This window comes from Charadrius vociferus, unplaced genomic scaffold (genome assembly GCF_000708025.1).
Source record: "Charadrius vociferus isolate BGI_N301 unplaced genomic scaffold, ASM70802v2 scaffold477, whole genome shotgun sequence".
NCBI classification, from domain to species: domain Eukaryota; kingdom Metazoa; phylum Chordata; class Aves; order Charadriiformes; family Charadriidae; genus Charadrius; species Charadrius vociferus.
Window position 1 is genome coordinate 2,933,844 of NW_009649449.1, and position 27,862 is coordinate 2,961,705.

The window sequence follows — 27,862 nt, forward strand, 5'->3', positions numbered from 1 at the left end:
TCAAGGAAATACTTAGATACAAAGAACCACAATTAAAGAGTTCAGACCTTGGATTCCCATCTTTGAAGCAGGCATTGTCTGAGAATTCAACATGCTTCTTGTCAAATATGTGCTATTCTGAACATGAGAGAGGGCCTATACCATTTACAATTGTATGAAAAAAGCAGTTTTGCTGGCAAATCCTTGTCTCCTTCCTCCACAACACATAGAATACAGCCACTGTTTTACTTCCCCTCTCAATCCTTCATTTACAAACTCAAACACCCCGCAATCGATCCCAAAAGACATGCTGATTACAAGTGCTATTGTGAAATAAAGTTATAACGTAACAAATTCCAAATCTCAGTGTATTGTTTAGTGAGCATCCGGTGAAGCACAAATTAAATATTACAGAGTTTGTTTCTGAATTATAAAAGTATATTTTTTTATGGCGAACGAACTCGTGTGGACCTTGAAAAGCAGTAGCCTCTGAAAGCAAGCTGAAGTATCTGTGAAAGGAAAGGCTCTTTGCTTGTTTAAAAAGATGCCAACGGTGACAGGAAGCAGTCTTCGAGCGTCAAAGTAAAGGTTTCTTCAGTCAAATATACACTGCAAGGCTCTAACTCGTATCCTTCCCTGCTACACTGCTGCAGATGATGTTACGCGCCCATTAACATGCCCATGAAATCGGATCCATTCTGAATGGTGATGGGAGCTCCAGCACTGTTGTCCACAAATATGGAGGTGTACTGGCCAGCCTGCAGAGAGAACAAGAGGGAAAGGAAAACATCAGACACTTCGTCTCGGTGTAAAAGGAGAAAAACAACCTATTTTGCTACCATGAACTAAGCACAGAAGCCTCCTGCCCTTTGCTGTGGCTCCTGGGAACAGGATCTGACCAAACATTTTTACTGCAGCAGTACAGGTTTGAGTCAGTAGAAAAAACTTTCTGTAGCGAAACTGTGTTATTGGTTTATTACTTAATTAGATCCTTACTGCACTAGCATCTTTTTGGGGGACTAGTCAAGTGGTCACCCCTGCTTCAGATTCCCTTCTATGAAATGGGAAACACAATTAGCACCTTGACAACACAAGGGGAGATTTGAGAGGGAAGAATGTTTACTGGCATTTCTTCGAGGGAAGGTTACTTCTGTGGCTTAAGACCAGAACGTGCACCACAAGTCTAGCTTTTCTTCCTCTTCCTGCCACTGCCTCGTCACCCCAGGTAAGGCATTTAACTTCATTAACCTTAGAAAGAAGGTTAATGAAAACTTCCCTACCTCCTGGTGAGAATTCAGCCTTGCCAGTAAATAACTCCGCAGCCTGCCAAGCAAACTGGTGATTCCCAGCCTGCACGGGCTTACCTGCAGCTGCAGTAAGCCGTGTACGTAGATAGTGAAGATTTTGCTGTTACTTTCCAGACCAGCAATGACTTCTAAAGACCTAAACAGCAGCAAAAGAAAAATAAACAGGTTAAACACCTAAGGCAGTCGCAAGAGTTGGATGTGGAATGACAATAGTCTCATGACCTCCCTAGAAAGAGGATCTGGCGGTTCCAGTGCACATCTGTACTTGATTATGGCGGTAATCAGCTGCCTTGAAGAGAGAACTGTAGACCCTCGTCCACCTTGTAGTGACTAATGGAAGACCTACAGAGCATACAGGATTGCGAATGCAAAACTCAGCTGGTGGCAGGAACTGGGAGCCACCTTCTCTGACAGAGGCCTTTCTCCAGGTCCTGTAGTCTCTATCCCCCACCCCTGAACAGGTGCTAAACATGTCCTTTACATTTATCTACATACCAGATATCCCAGTTTGTTGACCACCACAATAGTTTATACTCTTGTTATTCTCAAAGAGCTAGCTATATGCATCCTGCCAGTAACAGTTCATTCATTTTCAAGGTGTGAAAGACCTGTTTCACCCTAACATACATAGTCGGCTTACGCAAGAAAGAACACATTCTGCAGGTGAACAGTGTTTTAGGAGGACAGGATCAGGGGTCACGTACAAGCCAAAAAATAAATAAATTGTGCTTCAGTTAAAATTCAAGGGAGAGCTCCAGATCACCCCCCAAGCGCTGTTCTTTTCTAATGCCGTGTTCTAATAGCCATCACATTCCTTGCAGTAACAAGATGTAGGACAGCTGCTCTTTGTGGCACCTTCTGTTCTAACTCAGCTCCTGTGTACAAGACTCAGGGTGGAAGGAGGTGCCCGAGACATCAACAATCAGAACAAGCCACGTAAGCTCAGTTCCAAAGCAATATGAAAGCACAGAGCTCCGTGCTTGGCTGGTTCTTCTGCAATCTGCCTAGCCAGTGGTAGCAGATCTAGTTGTTTTCCCAAGAAAACCAACCCCTATTCCTCCTTTTTTTCCATGAAGTGGTGGTGACGAAAGCTAGCAAGTGCAAACGTGCTCTCTCCAGCCCCCTTGCAAGGAAATAATGTGCATAAAAGGTAGGGGCAATTTGGCCCAGAGAGAGCAAGCCACTTGGCACCACCTTGATTGAAGAGCTCAGTCTGTGTGTCATATCCTGCCAAAAGCCTGACTTGGGTGGGAACTTCCCACCATTAATCTCCTCTACTCCAACTGTCTCCTTGCCTCCGAGTTTCCATCTCTCTCAGCCGAAAGCCCTCGGGGCTCTTTCAGCTCCCTCAAATGAATGACTGTGTACACTGACATCCCCAGGAAATTCCACAAGCCCGGGTAGCAGCTCAGCCTGTGCCAGCAGAATGTCTGTCCAGACAGGTTCCCATCCCTCCACCCATCTTCCTTCCATGCCACAGACCAGTCAAACTCTCACCCACCGTATGAGAGAGAGGGGTCTCTCATACAGCCAGTACTGATGCTGCTTTGCTCCCACTGCTGTCCAACTCACTGTTGTCCGTGCAGGACAAACCAATCATAAACTGCAACCCTGGACACCTGACGAAAACTCCAAGTCAGACATCAGAGAGCTTTATCTAAACAATTAACATCTGGGTCGGTTCTAAGAAAAAAAAAAAAGTTTTTACTATTACTGTTCTTTGGAGAATGTAGCTATAAATTCCTCAGATGGCAAGTTAATCTCAAAACATCCCAATAAAGCTGTCTGGGCTATATGTGACAAAGAGGTTGTTCACACATCCCAGCTAGAACCAGAACAGTTTTCCAAGAGCTCTCAGCTAAGAAGACCTGCAATGAGGAAGGCACAGGAGTTTCCATGGCCCACAGGGAAGCTTCCTGTCAGGATAACTCTTGTGCTTGCATTTACCAGAACAAGGAAGCAGGACTAAAGCTGTGCTGAAAGCAGAGACTGCCATCTATTCTTTAGCAATATTACTGTAAAGTTGACTGAGTGGACTGCAAAGGAAAGAGACGCAGACAGACACTGACCTTGGAGACAGAAGTGAGCCTTCCTGAAGAAAAACTCTTTGTTCTCTCTCAAATGCCTTAATCAAATCAGTTGGGAGTTTGTGGAATCATTAATCATTAGGAAGAAAAACTCAACACTGTCATTTTCAGTTATTTTACAAAACAGTTTAAATGGAATTTACATTTTCTGTATGATTCTGTAACTGAAGACAACATAGAGTGGAGGTCAGGATGGGAGAACAGCTTTTCACTCTTGGAGATCTGCAGGATCAATTCCACTTTTAAATCCTCTTAGGTGGCTTCATAAATCTCACCCACTCATTCACTCAAATCTTTACTGAACCAACCAACTGGCAATATTTTTCCACATCCCAAGGGGGAAATATCATTCCACATCCCAAAAGCATGTAGGAAAAGAATCTGTGGAACTTGCAGTCTCTCTTCATGGGGAATGCAAGGGCTAGGGGCATGAGTCCTGCTCTTGATGAAATTGCTAAGATAAGAGGAGATTGTTGTAGGTGAAAAGAAAAAAAGCAGCGATGTTGAAATAAAATAAAAAAAAGCTGATTACTTGAATCTGAATCTGACCAATCTTTGCTATGCAGAGTAAAGGACAGGAATCAGGATCTGCACTGCGCACAGGCAAATTGTGAGAGCTACTCATAAAAAGGACAGTACGACTCTGCATTCCTCATACCTGTTCCACCCCTGTGATTAAAGGCCTGGGCTGTCCCAAAAATCGCTCATTGTCAACACACATCCCAGCTTTCAAGATCAGGCTGAGGAACATTCTTAGAACGACCTAAAGGAATTCTCACAAGTGCCAGAAATGAAATGTCCTGTGAGTTCTGCAGCTTACCCGAATACAAGGCATCCCTTTAAGGGGCAAGAAGTTACACCCCCCTTCTTCTGCTGACATTGTGACTGCAGCCAGTCTGTCACTGCCTCGCTGTAAGTTTTGCAATCATAAAAGATTGTTATAAAACAGACTACAAGGCCAAGGAGGTGCCAATTGCTCCAGTCAACAAGCTCCTTGACTTCCCATCAGGTCAGTGGGCGCACAGCTCCCTCTTACCCTCGTTACTAAGGGGTGCTCAGATACCAATCAAGTCTTTCCCACAGGCCAATGAAACCTAAGAGAGGTTTATGTATTACACGAGGCTTCATATCAAATTCACCTGCCAATAAAGCCTCTAAATTGAAATGCCTGTGGAGAGATCAGTCCTATTTGTGGCACTCTGACTCACGAAGCAGGGAAAGTGATGGCTGAAGCAGCCAGTCCAGCAGCAAATTTATGGTTTCGTGGGTTTTAAGTTGCACCTGTGGAGTCGTTTTATGGATATATTTCAGTGGTGTTATTGCAAGGGTGTTGCTACAGCTGCACTGGAAGAGCTGCGGGCAGGGCAGAGCAAATCTGCGCAGCCCTGTACAGGCATTTCTCCCCCGGTGATGAGGGCCCAGCCACAAGCAGAGGTGGTGGCCACTCTCTGCAAGCAGCATTGCCCTCTGCTGGGTACAATTCAGCCCAGCCCAGGGGCTACCCAGCCCCTTCCTCCAAGCAAAGCTTGCCAAACTCCTCCTGAGCTGGCCTTTTGAGACACATGGCACCGACATGCTGCGGCTGAATGGATGACAGAAGCAAACAAGAGCAGCCAACAGTACGCTGATGCCATGGCCCGCTGCGTAAAGAGCAGCACCCAAGGTTGCCATGACCTAACAAAAGTGTTTCGTTAGCAGAGTTTTGCTAAAGGATCCCAGCAGAGGAAAATTCAGCATGGTTATCTGAGCAAGCTCCAGAAGGCAGCTGAGGGCTGTGAGAAGGTACCATGTACCTGTATGCAAGCCCAGCGGCTTTCTGCCTCAGGACACGTTCACCTCTAATTACCACCTATTCATTCTCCTCATCGCTCCAATGCTTTCACGGCAACACAAGTGAGATGCTGTAATCCATTCAGGATGCAGTTGAAATTATAAAAATAGAGCTAACAACCTCTGGCACAAAATTAGTGTTCCTCTCGCTCTGTACGTTTATGGTGATAGCTGAGCATTCAGCACCTTTAGCTATATCCAGTTTCAGCCAACTTCATTCACAATTCTCTCAACATATGCAATATTCATCTATTTAGAGTAATTAGCACTAAAAGGTTAAAAATCAGAATTAAAAACCCCACATAAAACCTAAGGGCCAGATGGAATCACTCTCTTCAGAAAAGTTCTACAGGCAATTATTGTAGAAAATTCACTGTTGGTGAACCTGACTTCCACAGCTGGTTGAAACACTGGCCCATCTGAGAAAAGTAATTGCCACAACAGCGTTGCAGTAACTCACGTGTATCGGTGGCACAGAGATTCAATGCAGATCAACACCCGGACATTATCTCTGGCTCGGAGTTGGACTTTACTCTTCAACTCACTGTGGTCTGGGGAAAGCAGTGGAAGAAATATAAGGACTTTTGCAACATAGCAGACCACCAATTGCTGGTGTTTGGCTTAACAGAGACACCAGTAGCCTTGTGACTTTTTGGGAAAGCACCCTTCTGGTGTTGGATTATAAAATACTTCTTCACTGAATGTTTAAAGTCATTGAATGAATGCACTGGTGACAAAACAGTCAAACCTCCTTTGATGCAGTTCTACATCATCAATCATGTTTGTTTCTTCTAAAAATTTTTTATGGAAGCCATAACTTCAATACCTGAATATATTTTTTTCGTTAAACTCATCCTCCATGAGGAGTGTGGATTTGTTTGGTTTGCACGGAGCAGCCTGTTGTGGCTATCAGTCTGTCAAAGTACCCAGCTCTAAGGATGGGGTTTTGGGTCATGGTACCAAAGGGGTAGCTCGCTGCAAAGGGCTGCCACTGCGCGTGCTTCAAACCAAACAGGACCCAGAGAGCTCCAGGACTCCTCCCTGCACCTCTCAAGCAGTACAGAAAAGGCTTCTGTGGATCAAGCAGTACAGAAAAGGCTTCTGTGGACAATACTCACCAACGTGGACATTGGCTGAAAACTGGTAGATGCCAGACACAGGTGCTGTGAAACGTCCTGTTGCTAGATTTAATCCTGTCCCCCGGAGAAACGCTCCTTTGGCCAGAGGCTGTTAAGATAAGAAGAGCAGACCCTGAAAAAATCCCCAGCACTCTCAACAATTACTTCTGCCTATGACAAAGAGCAAGCATATGTGCATGAGAACAAAGTTGAAAAAATTTGCAAGGCTACTGCCTTATCTCCCCAGAACACACCTTCCAGATGGGCACTCTCAGCATTTGGTCCCACAAAAGGCAAAATGATCAGGAGGAGACATGAAAACGCCCTTTTTGCTCACTGCCCAACTTGTCTAACTCATCTTGACTCAGACTGTGCTTACTGCATCCTATGCATCCCTGTGCTCTGCTGGTCCCAGTGGCCTCTAGCCTCCACTGATGTTTGGAAATACAAGATCTCCCATTATTTGATTCAAGAGGTCCCTACTACTCCCAAAGTTTTCCCAGATGGAACCAAGCGGTGCCCCCAGGCTTAAAAACCTGGAACCTTCTACACTTTTCTTTTTGTGATACAAGTACAGTGGAAACATTCATCTGGGTCTCCAGAGGTTTTCAACCCAATTCAGGTCTAAGTCAGGTGGCTTTGATGCTGTTAAAGAACAACTGCTTGGATTCTTACAGGTTCCATATTTAGCTTCATTTTTTCCTAAGCTTGCATTCTACAGACCAGGCAAAAATCTAGTAAAATAGTATGCAGCTTCTCCTCATGGCAAGGAAGCAGTCTGAAGTCAAACTCACAGCAGATTATCTGACTCAGACTAAAATAAACTCTGCGAGAAATGTTTATTGTTAGTTTTGGCCTGCCTGATATGAATTTGGCTAGAGCTGGGGAGAAGCAGGAGTGGCTTCCACAGGCCAAGAAAGAACATTAGTCAGACTCTGCTTCCACCGCAAGGGCATTCTGTGCAACGTGAAAGTATTCCCATGAATGCTGTCCTGAGAGATTTGCCCCACATTGCTCTTATGGGACAGAAGAGCTGTTCAGATATGACTCTGTAAAGGCACACACACTGCTGTATCCCTAAAACATGCACAAACGCAAAATTAGGTGATCTCAACAACCTAAACATTTGAGTACGCTTTCCAATACTAGATGGCAAAAAGGGCCTGAGACATGGTGAACAAATTTGTAGCAGTGTCACCACAGGTGCTATTACACTAAAAAAAAAAAAAAAAAAAAGTGGAACACCTTTGTTCAAGCACCAGAAGGAAGTTAATTGCCTCCCCATTCTGGTTCATCACAACCAGAAATTGCCAGCTTTCACAGTGCAGGGTAGGAATAATTTATTTAGCTTTCTTTTTGAAAGGAAGTAAGGTTGCAAATATTTGGGTCTGCGGGTGTTTGTTTAGAGAATTACTACATGGTAGAAGGAGTGAAATGACTAACCTGCTTTTATTCAGCAAATCCCAGGGAAGGCTCACGAAAGAGTAATTCCCAGTCCTTATTTACCGAGGTCTAGCTGTAATCTTAAATTTCACAGAACTCTACTAGAAATGTTTTATATATGCATATGGTGGTGAAAATATATCAATGTGCAAGAGCAGTGGCATTTCTCATAAGATTACATATGTATAATGGGAAAACAGTAACAATGAACTGCAGAACAACTGTTTCACACAATGACTTCTAAGCCTCTATATTTATCGGTGTGCGCTGATGTGTGCCTGTGTGCACATATATATACACAAAAGGAGCGCTATTTTCTTTATGTATACACATACGGACAATATAACAGCTAACCTAACGACAAAGACTGTGGAAGGAGCTTGATTCCATTCTTATGCTATGACTGGGCCATCATTTTTGGTACTGCTATTTTTGATTTACCTCACTGAAAGAGCAGATCCAAACCCTGTATGTGCAAAACTGTACTGCGTAGTTAATTCATTCCTTTCTCGTTACAGCTATTAGCAGAATCAGCAACATAATTCCAAAACCACTGGCTGAGCATGGAAGGCAATTTTAGGCACCAGTAAATTATCACTGATAAAACATTCCTGTTTCTTCATGCCCTCTGTGGCTTTGTTATTCTTTTGCTCATAGAAATAGACAATGCAGGGAGAGGTTTTCTGGGCAAAATATTCCATTAAACCCCATGCCAATTAGAGCTCCCTGCTGCATTCGCTGCCTCACAGCGGCACGCTCACCTAGCTGCTTCAAACACTGCAGGGATTTATATCTGAGAAACTAACTACTTGCACACAGCTATTTCAGTTAGCAGACCAAAAGCAAACAAACGAGTTCGTATCCAGCCATTCTGTACAAACCAAGGTCAGCTTCTCTTCCTCAGTTCATCTCCTATCCCCACGTCTCCCTCACTCACTCCATACTTTACTTCTGGGTGGAAAATAGGAACTGTGCACAGAGAATTGAGATATGAACTGTCAGTTTAGCTGTTCAGTGATAAACAGCGTGGAAAGCAATGCATTAACTTATCTGTTATTAAAGAAACAGATAACTCAGCCTGTACAACAACCCAACACACAGGGGACGCACCAATCTCCTGAAGCAGCAATAAAATTCAGCTGCCAAAAGGTAGACATTTAGCTTGACCTCAACGCACTGGAGACACCAGGACTCCTTCTGGGATCTTTCACCGTGGAAAGCACATAGGCCACCTTAGCCTTAAATGACCTGATTGCAGTGATGTTCCTGGGCCCCAGATAAATCCCACTTCCATGGCCTGTCAGAGGCCGCAGTCACTTCAATTCTCCCTGTGTAAAGCACCTTTCTGAAAGCTTTTGCAAGAAGCAATTGTGAGAAAACCCAAAGCATGAGACACAGGAGGGAAAGGTGTGGGGAAAGGAATATCATGTGTTTCATTCCAGATACTAAGGAAATTGCAAGAGCATGAGGAAGAGAGGGAGGGAGCGTTCTTGGAGGAAATTTAGCACGGAAGGATGAGAAAACCACCATGCTCTCTCAGTTCTCAAGGTCAAAGTGACTCAGTCACCATACTCAAATGACAGAGTATAGAAGTGATAGGCTGTTTCTCAACACAGGTTCTTTCCACTATCTCAAAATGCTTTGGGTGAGGTCCAAGTTCAGGAATTAGAGTCAATCCCTATCACGTCCCTGAGAAGTATCAAACTGTTGACTTCTTCGCACTATTAAACTGACAGAACGGAGGGAGGGGAATTCTCTCTCCCTCCCCCTTGGACCGTTTTAAAGACAATGTTTTCATCTTTGCAAGAGCATCCACTGTCTCACTCCCTGCTAAATTCCCCTATATCAGAGCACAAGCTAAAACCAGACACTTCTTGTCCCAAAGCTGAAATGAAAGGCTGGCATCCAGAGGCCTGCCAGCCCTCCCACATCAGCTTCAGGGCCAGAAGCAATTAGAAAGAAGCTAGGCGTATGATAACAAAGCATGGGAAGCATCAGCCTACACACTGATTGCCGAGATGTCTTTATTCACATTTTCCCTCCTAATTAATGAGGCAGCAGATCTCTCTAGCCCTGCCCACACTTCAAGTACAATCTTGCCTCTGTGCCAGCACCCACAGTGCTGTCAAACCAGGCTTCCACAAGTGTATTTGGGAAAGATCCAGGAAAGCACCCTGTTTAGAACATAACCACTGCCTCTAGTCCTGTAGCTGTGAGAAGTCCTAGCAGCAAAACTACTCCATGGGAAAGGAACTGCTGGACAGGTTTATTCAGAAATGAGACTCAGTGCAGCTGGGAAGAAAGCTCAGCACCTTAAAGCATGAACAATGTTAGCAAACCCTGCTGACAGAGAGCCATATTCCTTGTTCATGCTCTTCAAACACGTCTTGTCACCAAACCAACCATGTATCTGAAGGCCTTGTGCTATTAGACAGTCTTTGTGACCCCAAAGTCTAGAAGAAGCCTCCTCAATTACCAAGTAACTATTTGGTTTTAGCTATTATTTTAGCCTAACATTTAAACTTCAAATTCAGAACCTATTTGCAACTGTTTCAGAAATGGTTAGTAGAAGTTTTAATATAAAATTCAACTGCTTCCTTGTAATCATGCTTATAATGACCTACAGCATCCCATGATGGTGTTGTTATCATTACAACATGACTAGAATGAAATTCTATAGGTAACATGTATTAGTCTTCAACAAAACATTATGTAAAGAATTTGAGCATCAGCATTGGCCCGTCTAACAAAAACGATGGCTCTTATTTGGGCTCACAAATCTATAACCAATGGCTTCTCTCTGCCTCTGACATTTTTCTACATCTGAACATTACTCTGGAATTAAACAGGGTGTGCACTGAAAAAAAGAACAGATGCTTGAGACTAATGCCAAACATGGACAAGTCTTTCTCCATCATTAACTGAAATAAAAAGACTGTTGTTTGGACCTGTGAGACAGCCCTCTCTTGCACAGACCTGTTACAACTGCAGTAAGAACTGTAATGAGATTCAGCTGGGCTGAAGAGAGAAGAAAGTCTGCCCTTTGGGTTTGCCAGGAAGGAGACGACTCAAAGCTAAATGTCCATCTCACTGCAATTGAGCTTCAGTGCAGAAATCACCATATGAGATCCTACTTCCATCAATCACAGAAAAGGTAGTGCTATATTCACAGCATCCAAGCCTAAGCCAAGCTTCTGGGAGTAGTCTGCCCTTTCAGGAAACACCTTTATCTACAGAGCCCCCTAGCAGCTTTGCAGACTAGGGGAACTATAGCTGATCTACGCACAATGGCTGTTGTGGAGTTGCACAGGTTCAGTCTGTAATCCCTTCTCACCGACTGGAAGTTCTGAAGTTCTACCAGGGTCTTCTTATCTACAATGACTTGTCCTTTTAGCTTGCAATGGAATGCCTCTTCTACACGTCTGTGGGGTGAAACTTCCTCCAAGGAGAGCAGGAGTGGAGGCAGCTGGCTAGGATGGGCCGATATAGCCAGCGATGCTCGACGTTCAATGGCTTCTGAGGAGAAAAGAAAAAGTATAGGAAAATAAAGGCTTAGTTTAAGAGCCTGGTCTATGAAGGCATTAGTTGTGCAATTAGACTTCTGCACTCAACTCTTCAACTCAAACTGAGCAGCACTGGGGAAACATTTTTTCAAATTTTTGATTGCCAGACAGGGGAATGCTTTAAGGCAAACATTTGCAAAGCCAGTTCTTTCTTTGCAATGGTGCTTACCAAAAGCAGCAGATCACAAAAAGCACAAAGCTCTTACAGCCTTTACCTTTTAATATCTCCTTAAACTCCTGCAGAAGGACTTCCCGGGTGACTTCAGCACCAGGTGCTCCTGGAGGTCCCTGGGGGCCAGGAGGTCCTGGGGGCCCAACAAGGCCACGCTAAGGAAGTAACCAAAGAAAACCATGTGAATTAGAAACAGGAAATTGCACTGACAGACCAAAAGTTCTCTCAGCCATGAGCCAGTTCTACAGGGCTGTCAGCCACGTGAGCAGCCCCCTCTGCTATCGGTTCAGCTACAGGCCTGGTGCAGTAAATCTTACACTGACTCTCCAGCCAGCTGTGAATTCCAGCACTTGGAATTTACTCAGGTCTTTATGTGGGAGGATAAACTTTGCTCAGGTAAACACAAACTGGTTCTTCAAGTGCATATACACAACGTGAAGCACAACGCACACAAGACTAAGTTTGCTGCTTCTGTATCTTCTCCTATCATCAAAGTAACTTACTGGCTTTTAAGCTTCTTATTCTACCTATTCGCTAACTAGAATAGCCATCTAGCCACACTTTACATTACTCATATACGTTGCTCAGACATAACAATCACATATATGAGTGCTTGGTGCAACAGTAGAGCTCTCAGGAAAAAAAATGAAACCGTTTATTCAAAACACCTGTAAAGGTCAGCCTCCCACACATTAGAGTGTTAAACTGGTCGTATGAACATACAACAGTGATATCAATGCTATTTTGATGTATATTGTTCCCAGGGAGTTCCTGTTTCCTCAACTAAACGTCAGCAAACCTCCATGGAAGCACTCCTGCCTATCAGCTCACTGAGAAATAAAAGGATATTATTAAAAGCATTCAAGATTGTCTAAGCAGCAGATTAAAAGTGTACATGTGATCACGTATCACTCAGCAGATAATCAGTAATTCATTAATTTGAAATAAACGATGTGTCCAAACCTTGATTAACACATCCTTTGAGATACATGGTTTTTATCTAGTGGGAAAAAAAAAATGTTAATTTTATTTCTACTGAGCAGTAAAAAACCCGAAAAAGTCTCAGTCCAAGAGAATCTGGTTTAAAAAAAAAAATAACGTTGACAGTGGAATTCACATACCTTATCTTACAGAGTATATAGCACTTACTGTCTCAAAAGTCTCCAAAATACTTTGAGAAATAAACACAAACAAATAAAAACGCAGCACACTCTGGGATGGGAAGGCAAAAGCTGGAGCATACAAAACACTTTGCACATCAGCAGTAGGAAGGGAAGCCATGGTGCACATTTATTAGCTGATGGCAATCTAGCAATAACCTACTAATTTCTTGTCTTTCCCTTTGCATCTCCTTTTAGAGGTGTTGCCATCATCTGGGCGGTGAACAAAGGAGATCCAAGTCCGCCGTGGATCTGTGATTCGAGGATCTGGAGATTCTAGGATCTAAAGAGAAACAAGAACAAAGATTAATATCACTGTATCTCTTTGGCCCCTACATGGGTTCAGAGAATTTTTTTTATTTTGTAAGTTACAGGCTAAGCCTGCCAAGAGAAATGTCCCAAAAGCCAGAAGATGCTGTCCCTAAACCACCAAAAGGCCTTCTAATAACTTAATATGCCATCACCTGCAGGGCCTCCCAGCTCCCTTTGCTTCAGAAATCAGTAAGAGCCAAGAGCTGGGAGCCAGAGCTCAGAGACCTTTCTCAAGCTGCTGAGACTTTCAGCCCTCTGACAGTCCTAATATGTGCCACAGAAAACCTGCCCAGATGCCAAAGATTGTTCACCACTGGCATAAAAATGTATTGACAGGGAGATTAAAATGTACAGAAAACCTTGAAATGCTCCATAGCTTTCAAATCACAGGCTGCAGAGTGACAAATGTCCACACAGGGGGAAAAAAAAAAAAAAAATCACAATGAAAAACAAAGTCCCTGTCTGATCACAGAAGAGATGTCCATTGCCAAATTTAACTACCTTGCCCATTCCTATGTTCTGCAAGTATATCACAGCCACAGTGAAATTATCTAGAGAAGCTTTGACACTACAGTGCGTAGTTCTGGATCCCTTCTAAACAAAGTCTGGACAGAAGAGACGATCTGTCATTATGCATTTGGGTCCACTTCCTATTGGACTCCCTCGTTCCCATTAGTCACCTCCCAGAGACAATCAGAAGTGATCAAATAGCCATACCTGTTGTTTTTCTCCTAAGCTAGGAATGAACTTCTAACTTCAAATTAAAAAAAGGCATCAGAAATCATTGGTTACCAATTCCCTGCCACGCTCTTGTCAAGAGCAATACACTGTTGAAGTGGCACGTGCCACTTCTCAGAGAACCATATTGGGTTTTAATAACATTTCTAGTACCACTTGCAAGCATAGATTCTCTTTCACCAAACAGTCGGCAGAAGCATGTAGAAAACATCATCTAAAATACAGCTGAGGTCCTAATAACTTCAATATATGTCACTGTCTAAAAGCAACATGAATTGGACAGCAGATTGCAAATTCTAGCTAGAAATATCGGGGCAAGCCCATTTCGAGGAGGAAAGACCACAGTCTGTGTGATCTGCTGTGAAAAATCCATGCAGTGTAAATTGTTACAAAATTAAATCTTAGAAGTCTGCTGGAGTTCCAGCTTGAGGTTGCAAGGAATGTCGGTGCTTCTAAGCTGATGCAGAGCCTGGAAAGCTCTCTCTCTCCGGCATGCATCCAGGCACACGGGTGTAGTACAAGGCACTTGTCCATAGATTTCTGAGCTGATGTGATCACAACTATTTATTTCAAACAGCTTGGATCAACAGATGATTTACAAACCAGCAGACTACGAGCAGCTCCCCAGAAATCAGATGTGTTGCGAGCTGAGCAAGGGTATTCATTAAACACGCATCACAACCTCAGTGAAGCCAACTCTATCTTCTCTATTCAGCAAATAATCTTAGGTGATTTACTGCTCAGACACAACCCACAGAAAGATCTACTTCTATTGAATTGCTCTATTCATGCAATCCACTTATCCTCCCCTCCAGCTAGATGGCTGCAGAGTCGCTGGCGTCTGTGCTTTAAGCCAAAGCAAGGATATCCCCAGACATTTTGCCAGAGTACAGTTATGCATACTCCCCCCAATGCTCAAATTTAGCACGTATCACAAACAAGAGCAAGAGAAACTATTCATGACAATCTAGTTCATTATTTCTGTACCAAAATCAGTCTTAAACAGGCTTTTTATGTTTATAACCACATTTACAGTCAGCTCTCAATTGTGTGTTAAGTCACGGCGTTCTAGTAGGTTGTTTTAGCTAAATTACTGTTTGCCGTTTTTACTTACCGCACCCAGGACTTAAATAGCTTTCCGAAATTTCCTTGGAACGTCACGTCAATCAAGCACCATGGGAAATCCCTGGTATTGTGAGATTAATCACCTCACTAAAACACTATCATCTTCCCACAGATTGCTTGACTGCAGCTTTTTGCAAAGCATAAGAAGTCAAAGACAGGCCAAGAAGGTCCTTTGGTGCAAACCTCTCTATCTATTCTAACATGTAAACGTTAAGTCCAGAGGCAAACGTTCATAAAGTCTGCAAAAGTCCTTAGAACAGCAGACGAGGTGCAGCTTATTTCTACAACAAACATGCAACATATTTTTCAGAGTCTCATGGAGGTTTAATGGTTTCTGATGGGAGAAGATAACTCTTTGCTACCCCCCTTCATCTGCAAACTGATGGGTGCAGCATCACCACACACAAGGTCACACCTGCAGAGGACTGTGTTTATGAGCATTATATTATATTTTATAATATTATAGCTTATAAATGTAAAGCAGGTAAAAGCCTACCCGTGCTTTGCCCAGAGGAAGGAGATGTCTTTTTGTCCCAGTGACTGGGACTGACAGGTCTGTGGTAAAGCTGCAGTACAGTTCACAAAACAGAAAGATGCAACTTATTAATAGAAGCACCCAATTTAGGCAGGATGAAGTATTCCCTCAGTGCGGTAACAGAAGCCAGCAAAAGAACAGCTGGGTTGCAGAGAAAAGGGAAATGCAATCAGTCCGTCCTTCGAAAAGGGCTGGCTCATGTGGCAGGAACTCAGAAGTGCAGTCTCCACAACACAGCAAACAAGACCAGAGTCTTAGGAACTGGGATGCAGCATTTGCTGCAGATGTGGAAGAGACTATTCAAATATTCCTGGTTTCCACCAGGCTGCAAGACAGGCATAAACTCCCCTCCACTGCAAAAATGAGGAAACAGGCCAGCTAGGAGCAGAAGGCAGCAATCATGGGTAGACTCTGACCATTAACTGTGAAGACAAACAGATGTCCTCAGCCTTTCTGGAGTTCCAGCTGTGAAGAAACAGGCCAGAGCAGACATCTTGTCAAGGAGAAAAAAGAAATCCAGATGGCACATCCCAGAAAAATAAATGAAAAACTCCTGAAGTTTAAAAAAAAAAATTAAAAAAAAATTCCATACCTCTCCAGTGGCATGCTTAAATTACAAATCCCTCTACAAGACAGTCATGGCACTCCCCAATTTCTCCAGCACAAGGATGATTGACAGTTAAAATGAATGTTCCATCCTTGTGGTATTATTATTTAATTACTATGGCATGCATAAGCAATCCCAGCAATAAGCATGCAAGCCTCTATTTTTCTTGGCAGCAGCAGCCTCCAGCAGCCAGAGAGACCTCGCAGCCAACTCAGGTATCAGTCAGGACTGAGAACAGCCTTGGAATCCCAGCAAAGAGGACTTGTCCCTCCTGGGGTGCTGTTTAGAGAGCAAAGCTAACCTACCGGAGTCAGGAGGAATCCTCATGTTAACTGCAGTGAAATCAGGCTTACTCCTTAACACTTGAAACAGTACCTCCAAAGTCAACACAAGCCTTGCCAGCAATTTTTAATGAACTTTCAATCAGGTCTTTTAAGATTACTTTGGAATCTGAATACAATGGTACCTATCGCTTCAGAACCAGCCTATGACACTGATGAGAAATTAGCCCACTCTGTCCCTGACTTCCCTCACAATAAAAGACAAATTGAGCTGTAATTTCAACTGCTGTACACAAGCAGAACCTGTGGTTCTTTCTGGCTCTAACTCCCAGAACAGCACGCACTGCCCAGAGACACACAGTCTCTGGCCAAGATTCAGCCAGCATGGAAGAAACTACTAGCAGAAACCTACAGTCAAGTAGCAGAGTTTGGATCCTGAGAAATTTCTGAACTGCATCTGAACTTTCCTGAAATTCAAGGATAGCGGGATCCACTCTGCATCTCTGCTAAAAACCAAAGTGAAATGGATAAAAGTCGTTTCAGAGTCCGGATGAATAAAAGAAAAATGTCAACACTACCTTGTGAGCAAGTCTGTACATCAAAAAGTATCTCAAAGTGTTCTCAGGCACACCTAAGCATTTCTCAGGGTGGGAGAGGATGACAAGAAAGCATGAAAAGGTTACAATTGTGTAAAAGAACAGCATCCTTTCCACCTGTAATTATTTAGAGATGCGTGTCCAAGAACATATATCTAACCAATCCAGTCCACACTCTTCATGCCTGAAGTTACTGCCCTGCAAGTTTTGCTCAGGTATCCATGTATTTGTCCATCTGTGATGGAATTATATTTAAGAATGCTTTGCTTCGTAGTTAAGCAGTTGCCAGACAAAAAGCGGACCTGACTAAGCATTTCAGTTATCTTAATCCACAAATTTCTATGTTGTTACACCTGATTTACACCAGCAAGAGTATTGTCAGCTTCATTATGAAATTAGGAGTAAATTATTTCAGCAGTGTATTTGGCTTGGAACAGGCTAAAAAGTGACAGACCACTTTTTTTTTTTTGTTTATAGCATGAAAAATCCTATGTCAGCTGCTAATAACTTATGGTTATACACACTCTTGGTTATTAATGAGATGTAAAACCAAGGTCCTGACCACTTGTGGTTTTTACAGATCTCTCAAGAATTTTCCCTAGATCAGAAGTGTTAGGTTTGGTACCTTAGCCAAATCCAAAATGGAATTCCTACCTAAATTCCCACTATATTTTGTGATTGAAAAATTATTCTTCACTCCTCTAAATGGTTATGTCAAAAAGCTTCTCCTCTCCACTTAAACGTAAACTGCCTTCAGCGGTCACACCCATAATGAATTTAATGAATTTAATAGAACAGTTCATGTGAGCAAGAGCTACTTTAGGTGAGAAAACGACATCATGTTTGTTGTTGCGTTAGCTGTACTGCAATGTTAATCACTGCCACCCCTGGATGTACCAGTAGAGTTCTGTCTTTAGGGACAACACAAAAAGGGAAGGAACTGAGGAGCACCAATAAAACAGGTGTAGCACGATGCATCTAGCACACAAAGCTGCATCTGATGTAGGACTACATACTTTAACAATGAGCTTTAAAAATCTTACAAACAGCTCTGGGAAATGAGACCAAGCACTGAATTATTTGATATGTCAAGTCAGATGTATGAATCCAACATAATTTCACATGGGCCACAAGGAACTGCTAGGAAGCATGCTGTTGTAGCCCTTCTTGTTCATAATACGCCAGAGCAAGACTGACAATGATAACAGATAGAAAACATGAAAGATAAGGTCTTCTACTAGAGACAGGTCATGGTCCAGTCTCTCCTGTGGCTTTAATACTTGTCAATTACTTTTCTCAATTACACATGCAATCACACACTTCAGGCTAAGACTGAAATCTCTTTACAGAGGAGGAATGCAATCTGTGCAATGTCATTGAACCAGCTGCTGTTTTCAATTGGAAGCAAAAGGCTCCAAAGAAATAATCAGAGAGGTTTAAGTAATAAACCAGATAGACATAGCCCTAGATATTTGACAGAGATAGAAGGATCACAAAGGAAATAAAATTTCAAGGACCCCTTGGCTACGTAATAGATAACTAAATTAAAAACATTACACTATTTCTTGCAGAAATTCCACTGAAGGTAAACTCCTGCTCACCTGAAATCATCCCTGAAGTTTCTCTGAGATGCTGCATCAATAATTTTACCCAGGTTAGGATGCTGCCTCTGAGTTGCTTAGCTGAACTACTGCTAAAAGCAGCTCACAGAAACTGAACTTGGAAAGGACGTCCACAGATTGTCTAGTTCAACACCCCCGCTCTAAGCAGGTGAACCACAACAGGTTACTCTGGACCATGTGTGGTCAGGTTCTGACTGTCTCCAAGGATGGAGACTCCGCAGCCTCGCTGTCCAGCCTTTTCCAGTGTTTGACCATCCTCACAGTAAAGAAGCTTTTTTTTCTTCTTACATTTAAGTGGAATTTCCTCTGTTTCAACTTGTACCCACTGCCTCTTGTCCTCTAACGGGGCACCAAGAGCCTGACTCCATCTCTACTCCCTCTACTCAGGTATCAAATGGTAACTCCTGACCAGTGTCAACCCTATATAACCACTGGGCAATCTACTACTGTTGAACCCCTGTTAGTAAAATATCACATCTTGCAAGACAAGATCTATGCCTGGGAAGGGGAAGGCAAGCCTGGCAAGTGGCAGCTGCAGGTACTTAGTCACACACAGTCAAAGTAAGAAGGTCCAGTAGATTAAAACCTCTGTATCCATCAGTCATGTTCTGTTCTCTCTCTTAATCCATCTGTGTCAGAGAAGAAAACTCTCATGTGCTTGGCAAGCACATCCCATTGACAGCAACTCAGCAAAGAGAAGACTGGAGGAAACCTTTTTTGTTAAAACAAATGAAGAAATCCAACACACTGTTTCCTTGGAAATATCGGGTTTATCAGGAGATTTGAGACTTCTGCTTCCCTGTTTTAGGTAGAGGTTTCACCAGATGCCCTGTGAATGTTAAAGGGGAGCTTTCTCCACTCCTATTTAAAAAGAATTCCCAAGATAAATTTGTCCCAAATTGTTTTGTTTAATTAGAAGGAAAACACATCTACCTTTTCAACAGTATGAATAAAAATCACTACTCTCAGCTAATAGTTCATTCCCTGCTCTTTCTGCTTTGATAAACCTACCAGCTGGCCACAGAGTCTTCCAAGGTAAACACAGCTTTAATTTTTACGGTACAAGGCCAAAAAAAATTCCATCTTTCCTGTTAGGTGCTGTAGAGAAGTGAAATGGGACACTGCTGCTGTTTCGCTTTCCTGTGCAGGGCACCCTTTCACGAAACAAACCTGCTCAGGGCAGTACCTTCAAGGCTCAAAGAGACAGAGAACTGCTTTCAACCTTCCTTTAACTTGATGGGTTAGGTAAGGATAGCTTCACTATTACTCTACTTCTTCCCTTAGTGAATGCAAGTTGTGATGCTTTGTGTCCTGTCATTTACCCCAGAAACGGTGGCAATTCTTAAGCACTGCATTTATGGTATGTGTAAAATAATTCCTTAGCTTGGGCAGATGCTATATAAATATAAAACACAATACAGTCAACCCATGACACTTAGAACCAATACTTAACTGGAGCCCGGACTTCAGCCTCAAATAGATTCCAAGGAGAAAAGTTCGCATTGCAAAATTTGGGAGTGGATATCAAGCAGAGCTCACAAGCATTTACATCAAAGATTTGGTTTCGTCCTGTCCTTATTAAACAGAACCTGCCTTCACTGAGCTCGCCAGCTCTTACTGCAGCCAAACTTTTGCCATGGATATTTTAAAGCAAAGTACTTCAACACAGAAACTGCAGCTTCCAAACAATGTCTGTTTTAATGAATGCCCACTAGCCTCCGAATGAGTACTGTGTTTCTTCTAGCACTAATGTATGTATGACTGTATCAGAATTAACCAGGACCAGTTTCTGCTTGCATTTGCAATCAGAATATATTGTGCTTGCGGTCCAATACATTTCACGTCAAGCCAAATTAATTCCAGAATAGACTGAAATTTAGTTGCACCAGATATGTATCTGGCCCCTTTTGCAAAAGCAGAATGAGGCAGTTCTAGAGAGGGTAGAAGAAAGTGATTGATTATAAGCACCTCAAGAATTCAGCATGTATACAACCTGTCCTGACAGAGCCCTGCAACACACAACAAAGAATTAGCCGAAGAAACGCTGCTTACAGTCCCTTAATGATAATTTTAAGTGTAGCAGCCAGCTTTTTTATATAGAGGACTGTTTCCCAGACTTGCCCAACCTTAACCAATTACTCTCACAATAGCATTGAATAGGATATTTAGAATGTCAGCCCAATTGTTCTAACTTGCCCCCTCTGCCATGCCCCAATTTTTGACAGGTTTGTTCCTCTATTGCTATAGTGACTGCCATCCCTAATGCTTGTGATCAAAGTCATGTTTTAGAGGTCACCTCCATTTGAAACAAGGGACATTTCTGTGTGACCAGAGAAAGGAAGAGAGAGAGAGAAGTGGCTGTGTGATAGGGGAGACTCCCTCCTTTCTCAGTGTCATATTCTCCCTGAATCCTTTCCTACAAGAGCCACAATCACATTAAACAGATCATCTGACTACACCAAAATGTTTCTCATCTGTAATTTTCAGTCACCGCAGCCTCTGCGGTGGAAGGCGCAGTGCAGAGAAAGCTCAGCCGTGATCAGGTGTTTATACTGTTGCCTAAGACAGTTTTGAAATAATGTTCCAGAGAGTAAAGGGTTTGTCTGGAGGAGATACATTAATATTCCAGTATCACTGCTGTACTGCGATAGCCTACTTGACTTTTTTTTAATCAGTTGTTTCTGAACAGGATAGTGTTCATACACTAGAACTCCAAAATATCTTTACACTTAATCAGCTACCATAGGACTGGAACTTCAGTCATGCATATTCTAAAATAAATTGCAGTATTCCAGTGTTTGCTTCAGTAAGCTAGAAAAATCAATCATGCACAGGCAAAAGAGAGAACATTTCTCTTTAAAATCAAATAGAATTTGCCAAGATTGCCTCAATCATCGGAAAAAGGAACCAGCATCACATTACTGCCAGAAATAAGTTCTACCAAGAACTGACAATGCGTAAACACCTACCTTGGGATGCCCGTGCAGCTCTTCGCTGTTTGAGAGGGTAGCATTGAAAGGCTCTGTATACTGATTAGGTTCTTTCTTCATCTTTCTCTCTCTCTTCGCTGCCATAACTCTGAAGAGGCAAAACTGCTGACAAAGTAAAGTTGCCACAAATACCCAGGTGCACCCCTTCATTTTGAAAAGGGAGGGGCCAAGTCAGGAAGGGCACTCTCCAAGCACAAAAACCTTCACCACCAATAATAGGAATAGACACAGACTTCTCTCTAAAAAAATAAAAAATAAAAAGGTTAGAACTATTAAAGGTGAGCCTCTGGGCTATGCAATGTCAAACGAGCGGCATGCACAGATGTGCTGGTTGCTGGTGAGATCTCTGTTCAAGCAGGACACATGGAAATGGTATAGATAAACTTGTTTGAAAATCTGGATTCACTCGAAGAAAGAGGTAAGTCCATTCAGCCTCCTGAAGCTTACATAAATACAAGGGGCCCTGGAAAGTCCTGCCACCCACCTTGAAGTGTCTTCCCCCGCCACCCCCCAATAAGTCTCCAGACTCGTTTAAAATGCACTCAACTATGAAACCTAGAGAAGTCAAATTGCTCAGGGCAACAGTTGCTCAGGCCGGAGCTGACAACACAAACTCATTAGGGGAGTTGTTGGGTTGCTCCTCTTCAACAGGAGATTTCACTTTCTGTCATTTGAAGCATTGTGTTCAGTTCAAAGCAGGCTTCAATACGTTCCATCCATTCTCTCTTGAATGATACTGCCCTTTCCTCAGTGACAAGTCCTCATCCTTTCCTTTGAAGATGCTGGGGAACCGCAACCCAAGGCTGCTACAGCCACTGCTCTTCTGAAGAGGCTGAAAGCATCACAGCTCAGCCAAGTGCTCAGCCTTCTAAGGAGAAAACAAATTTCTCATATCATAAAAGTTAAAACAAGGAGAAGCAAAGAATCTGAAGATGTACCTAGGTCCATTAGGAGCAGATAAAGTTTTCCCAAGTCTAGCTTCTCTCCCTCTTTACTTGGGTTTATCTTCACTTTTCTTTAATGAGATGATGAGCAGCAAGTCCCGGTGCCACAAGCAGCTGTCAGGATGCAGAATCTTGTGTCTTTTTCATCCTCACCTCCTGTCACACTAGGCAAGATTTCAGGTACCTCTGCGTGTAGATCACATCCGATTTTTCTCACTGCTCCTTTCCCCAGCTGCACACTGGCAAAACCCTCTTCAGCTTTTGCTTTACCTCAGCAAATAAGTACTTCTTTCCTGAATGAGTTTCCATCAACTTCAAGAAAGGGGAAAAAAAGAGAAAAAAAAAAAAAAGGAGGAGGGATCACATTCTAATGAGCTGTCAAGCCTATTCTCTTCACATTCCTATTAGACTCACTGATAAGTGGAGCTGGCCCGTGTGCCAGGCAGATTTAAATCAATGCCCGTTCCTTGCTCCCTCCCCTCAGCCCTATTCTGTACCTCCCCTTCATTATCTCAGAGAAATCACCATTTTTTCTGGGAAGTTTGTAATACTGAACATGAGTGTGTGGTAGAGCTAAAAATATGTGGCTTGGAATACGCACTCAGCATCGCACCACACATCGATACATCAGAACTCCTGCTTTATACTCTAGTTAGCTGTGTTCCACACAACTTTTTCCCTTCGCTCTCATTAGAGGCTGGCTCCGGGGGGGCTCTCCCATTTCTTTATAGGAGGGTGGGCTGTTTATTAAAAATAACGGAAAACCAGAGGTTACACATATCTAAGAGCATTGCATAAGGGAGACCTTGAAGTACTTGGACAGTCTTCAAACCTGTCAGTTCCCCACCACCTAGAACAAATATTCCTATTCTTTCTACAAATATGGAGAGTGATGCAAAAATTTAGCTGAGACTGTACCACGAGAAAGTCCAACAATTATAAAAGGTGACATAATTTGAAGTCCCTTATGTAGTCAGCTAGCAACACATTTGCTTTCATTAAACAATCCCTTTACCATGCCTTCTGTAACCCAGGTCATAATGCCAGAACAGTTCTTCAGTGGACTCTAAAGGCAGCCAGGGTGGATCAGGAGCAACAGCTCTATTATCCGTGGCTCAGGGAAACTGAGGCACGAACAATCTGAGCACAAAATCAAGAAGTAGAATACAGGTATTTTTTTTAAAGCATCTTTTGAGAAAAATGGAGTTTGGGAAAGAGAAGAGAGAGTAAGAAGGGAAGTTACACAGAAGCTAAATAGTTAACAGCATATCACCCCTCCCCCAACTAGCTCACATTCCATCAAAACTACGTGGCAGACTTTATTTGTTAATAATATTTAACTTTCTTTGGCGCCTTCTCATACTTAAGCCTCTTTTTTCAGGTTAGCTGTAGACAAGCCATGAATTTGTAAAAGTGCACTTGATGACACATTAATAGGACAATCTGTCATATTGCAGCTAAACAGCTTGACAGATCCACACACCATGGCAAGAAATGACATTCAAGGCTGGAATGGGGCAGTCGCTTTTTTGGTCTGCTGTCTGCCTGCAACATCTCCTTTCCCATCCCAAGAGCCAGATCCCAAGACTGTATCCTCAGATTTGGGGGAAATGAATCCTAACTACATTTGCAAGCACAAGGTAAACTTACTTGACGGTCCAGTGGGACAAAGTGACTGTAGCTAACTCCTGACTGTATACTTTTCTCCACACTGGGCTGGAACAAGTGTCAGCACAGTTGTTACCTCTCTACCAACCTTCAATTCAGCATTTGTATTATCATAGAAAATTGCACACCTTGCTCCTGCTGTTCTCACATCCTACTTGCAGTAGTGCCAAAGCACCCGAGTCTTGCCAAAACATGAACAACATTCAACCCCCATTTACAAAAATACAGGAATAGGCCAATGTTGGACTTAATAGCACAACAAACCATGGACCTCAAAGTGACTGAAAGGACAAATAGTTTCTTCTCTGAACTCAGCACCATAACGGGAATAGTTAAGGCTACAACAATACCAATTCTGCATGAGGAAAGTTTTGAAGTAGGGAAGATACTATAAGCAGCCACATTTACATTTCAAAATTGTGGGCAGGAACCCAAATACAGTGTTTGCAAACACTGTAATAAGCGTGCGTAAAGCTGGAGAGGAAACTGGATACTCAGGCAAGAAACCTGTGATTTGATCTTTCAATCTCTACTTACGCAAGTCGCCTTTTACTCAAGATAGACCTTACCTAACTATACTAAGAGTAATATCCAAAGGGCAAAAGGTCAAAAGCTAGGATTTTCCCAGAGTTGCCCATTGTAAATATACTGAACAACTCTTAAGCCTTGATGCAGAGATAGTGATTTTTTTAAGCCAATACAAAAGGCAGCACATTACCATTCCCTGACACACACACACACACGCTTCATAGCGGATAAAGGTCTAGATTACTCCTATGATAGATCCTTTAGGTTTAAATCTAAAATTTCCCAGTGCTAATTCAATATAAACTCAAGCTTGTTGATTGGGTTAATACACAAAAGCTGTTAGAACAAATCCAAACACACCAGCAGATAAAAAAGCAGCTTTGGGGAGACAGACCAAGAGCTTATGGCCACTTCAGTTGCCTCCTGCAACATCTCTGTAGCCCACGTTCCGGGGATTTTCTCCATTGGGCTCTTTCCCGCATTTCCCACGCGGGATCGCTACGCCATCTCCTGGCAAAGCCACGGAAACGCCAGGCAGAACAGGAAAACATTTGCTGCCACTCGTAAGGTTTCTCTTGCAGTAAGTGGGCTCTGCGGAGCGTCTGAGGTGTGAAATAACACTGTTGGGGTTAAAGCTTTTACCGCTAATAAAAGGTTCCTAATAAACCCTAATAAATCATCCTCATTCGTTGCCCAGAAAAGTCCTTTCAATAACATGAAATGTGAATGCTTTGAGTTAATGCCCAACAGCCTCCCTTGGCGGGGGGGGCGTGTGTGTGTGCAATCTTTACACTGAAAATATGATTCTTCTGCTTTAAGAAGATCTGGCCTTTGCTGGGCAGCAAAAAAATTATCATCTTGTATACTGTTTATATTGCAACCCAGTCACAGGACAACAAGCCACCAATAGCAACAAATTAGTAGCAGAAATTATTCACAGACATTCAAAAAACACTTTTTGAAGCACAGGGCTTAAGATAATAATTCTAATTACAAGTTATGAGCTTGCTCTTCTGAAGAAAAGACAGCGTGTCCCTTGCTGACTGCTTACACATTTAAGGCAAGTTGGCGAATGCATGAGATGGGCAAGAGGCATCTCATTTCTCTGGCCTTCTGTGAATGGGAGAGTTTCCCATTTAATACTTGGCTAGATAGGCACCATCACCACCCATCATCAGTTTCAAATCCAAGTATTTGTGCAAATGCAATAGGACCGGGTTTTTTTCCCCTACAGAATTTGCCTAGGGGAGGGGCAGGACAATGCCTGTCCTCACAGCAAGAATGCTGTTATGACTCCATGGATCTGAAATACAGCAACAACACAGCTATCCTCATCTGACCAGTTCCTTACTAACTCAAGCACTAAACAAACCTGAAGCAGGGCAACTGGAGAAATGAAAAGCACTTAACAACGGAGTGCAAAAGAACTCCAGGCACAAGAACTATTGCGAGTAAGAAAAAAAGGTGGAAATACCAGCGTTATTAAGGAAAATGCATCATTTCATAATACAAATTAGAGACAACAGCTTAGACCTAGCAGGTATCAGTCAAGCAAAACCACCTCACTTCCATCAAGTTATAAAGAAATTGCTACTAGAAACAATTACATTTTGGATTTACACACACAACTGGAATGCCAGCCCAAAATCAAATTCTAAAAGTCAAAAGTGAAGACAGCCTTCGAGTAACATTTGCTGCTTTATACACAACTGAAGCTGTCTAGATAACATCTGGATAGCTACTTCTGTGGTAAGGGAATGGCACCAGAATGAAGCCAAACCGTACTCAAACAGCAACTGCTGAGTTAGTAGCAAGGTTCCCATCTACCTTTTCTTCAGCCACATCATCACTGTTGGCAAAAACAGTGGAACAGCATGTTAAGAATGCCTCCGTGTCTCAGAGAAGGTACTGAAAACAGGTATTGCACTACATTGATAGTTGTGACTTTTAAGTCATTAAGGAACAAATACCTCTCTGTAAAGGAACTGCATTATCAAAGAAGTTATTACCTGTAGGTCTTCCTGGAGGTGTTTCACCACAGGTGGAAGGGATACCAAACTAACTTGAGGGAAAAAAACCCAACAAACCTGGATGTGGCAGGGATGCAGTTTTGCCATAGTTTTTGTTTTTTAGTCCATATATATCCATTTAGATTTCTTCCCAGTGATTCCTTTCCCAAAAACAGTCCCACAGAAAGTATAAATTTTATCATGAATGTTTATTATGAACAAACAACTTTACAATGCAGTCATTTCTACTCCTCAGTACATGCTTGAAGTAACTTCCGTGACCTTGAAATCTTAGGGGGAGAAAAGGTACGACTACACAAAAATCCATGATTTCAAAAAAAAATCAACAATAAAGGCGACCACTGAGATGTCTTCTGATTCAAGCTGCAAAAACCCCCTATCAAACCGTGTGTAACAGTCCTACAGAAATCTACGAAACTGCAGCATGAAGGTGAAGGGCCAGACATTTGTTCCAGTATCATATACTGAGGGACAGCTTTTCGTTTTATTACATTAAGTAATGCACTGCTTCAGGGCATGGTAATATTTTTGCATGGCAAAGAATGGTTTACTCCATCTAATGACTTTGGTAACAAAAAGATCAGATACTGCGTACTATTATAAATGCTTTCAAAAAACACAAAACAGTAAAACCTACACAAAAGGGAGTAAATCTTCCGTTACCAAAGGCAAGGAGCAAAGAGATGTATCAAAATCTTTAAGCCATAAGTGCAAGGGTTCAGTCAGCTACTGCTCCTAGAAATGACTGTCAAGTCTTTCTCTGAATCCAGGATACTGAAGGGAAACTGCAATTGGAAGTTTTGTTTTGTTTTTTAAATACAACCAATCCTCAGAAAAAAATGCAGCATGTCCAGGGTTTAACCAAAGTTGTTTTGTTTCCAATTGTGGCACTTACTGAAAACATGACACCCGCCTTCAAATACTTGGGTGTAGCTTAAGGCCAACTTCTTGTCACAAAACAAAATGCCTTTTATTCAACATCTCTCGATTTTACTAGGTTTTTTTACCTTGGTTAGGTACATTTCACAAAAAATGCAAACGCACCATGCCCAAGGTCTCCTTGCCTTTGTCTTCATTTATATGGACAAAAGAACTTCCATAAGATAAGCATAGATAACCAATTATAAGCTTCTGTCTGTAGGCAATGTCAATGGTAATAAAAGGCATTGCAAGAACACAAACATGTTTGAATGATACGATTTATGAGGCAGAACAGCCTCAGCTACA

At 42.5% G+C, this 27,862-nt stretch overlaps 1 protein-coding gene across 1 annotated transcript; it reads right to left on the reverse strand.

The window, feature by feature from the left end:
• Positions 1-430: 430 nt before the first annotated feature.
• FAM132A (family with sequence similarity 132, member A) lies at positions 431-21,615 on the reverse strand. The gene is made up of 8 exons (XM_009889580.1): positions 21,445-21,615; positions 12,823-12,942; positions 11,543-11,654; positions 11,099-11,280; positions 6,322-6,430; positions 5,664-5,754; positions 1,344-1,422; positions 431-737 (listed from the first exon to the last, which is right to left on the reverse strand). Exons 1-8 carry the CDS (start codon positions 21,613-21,615, stop codon positions 639-641), a joined length of 963 nt encoding a protein of 320 aa, XP_009887882.1. The 3' UTR covers positions 431-638.
• Between the last annotated feature and the right edge of the window lie 6,247 nt (positions 21,616-27,862).

Bases quoted from the DNA above. Each gene is read 5' to 3' on its own strand.
- FAM132A (XM_009889580.1), bottom strand. From the start codon at position 21,615: ATGAAGGGGTGCACCTGGGTATTTGTGGCAACTTTACTTTGTCAGCAG. The intron at 11,655-12,822 runs GTAGGTTATTGC...TTACTTCCTTAG, and splicing joins AAGGGAAAGACAAGAAATTA to CGTGGCCTTGTTGGGCCCCC. The intron at 11,281-11,542 runs GTAAAGGCTGTA...TTTTCTCCTCAG, and splicing joins GTTTAAGGAGATATTAAAAG to AAGCCATTGAACGTCGAGCA.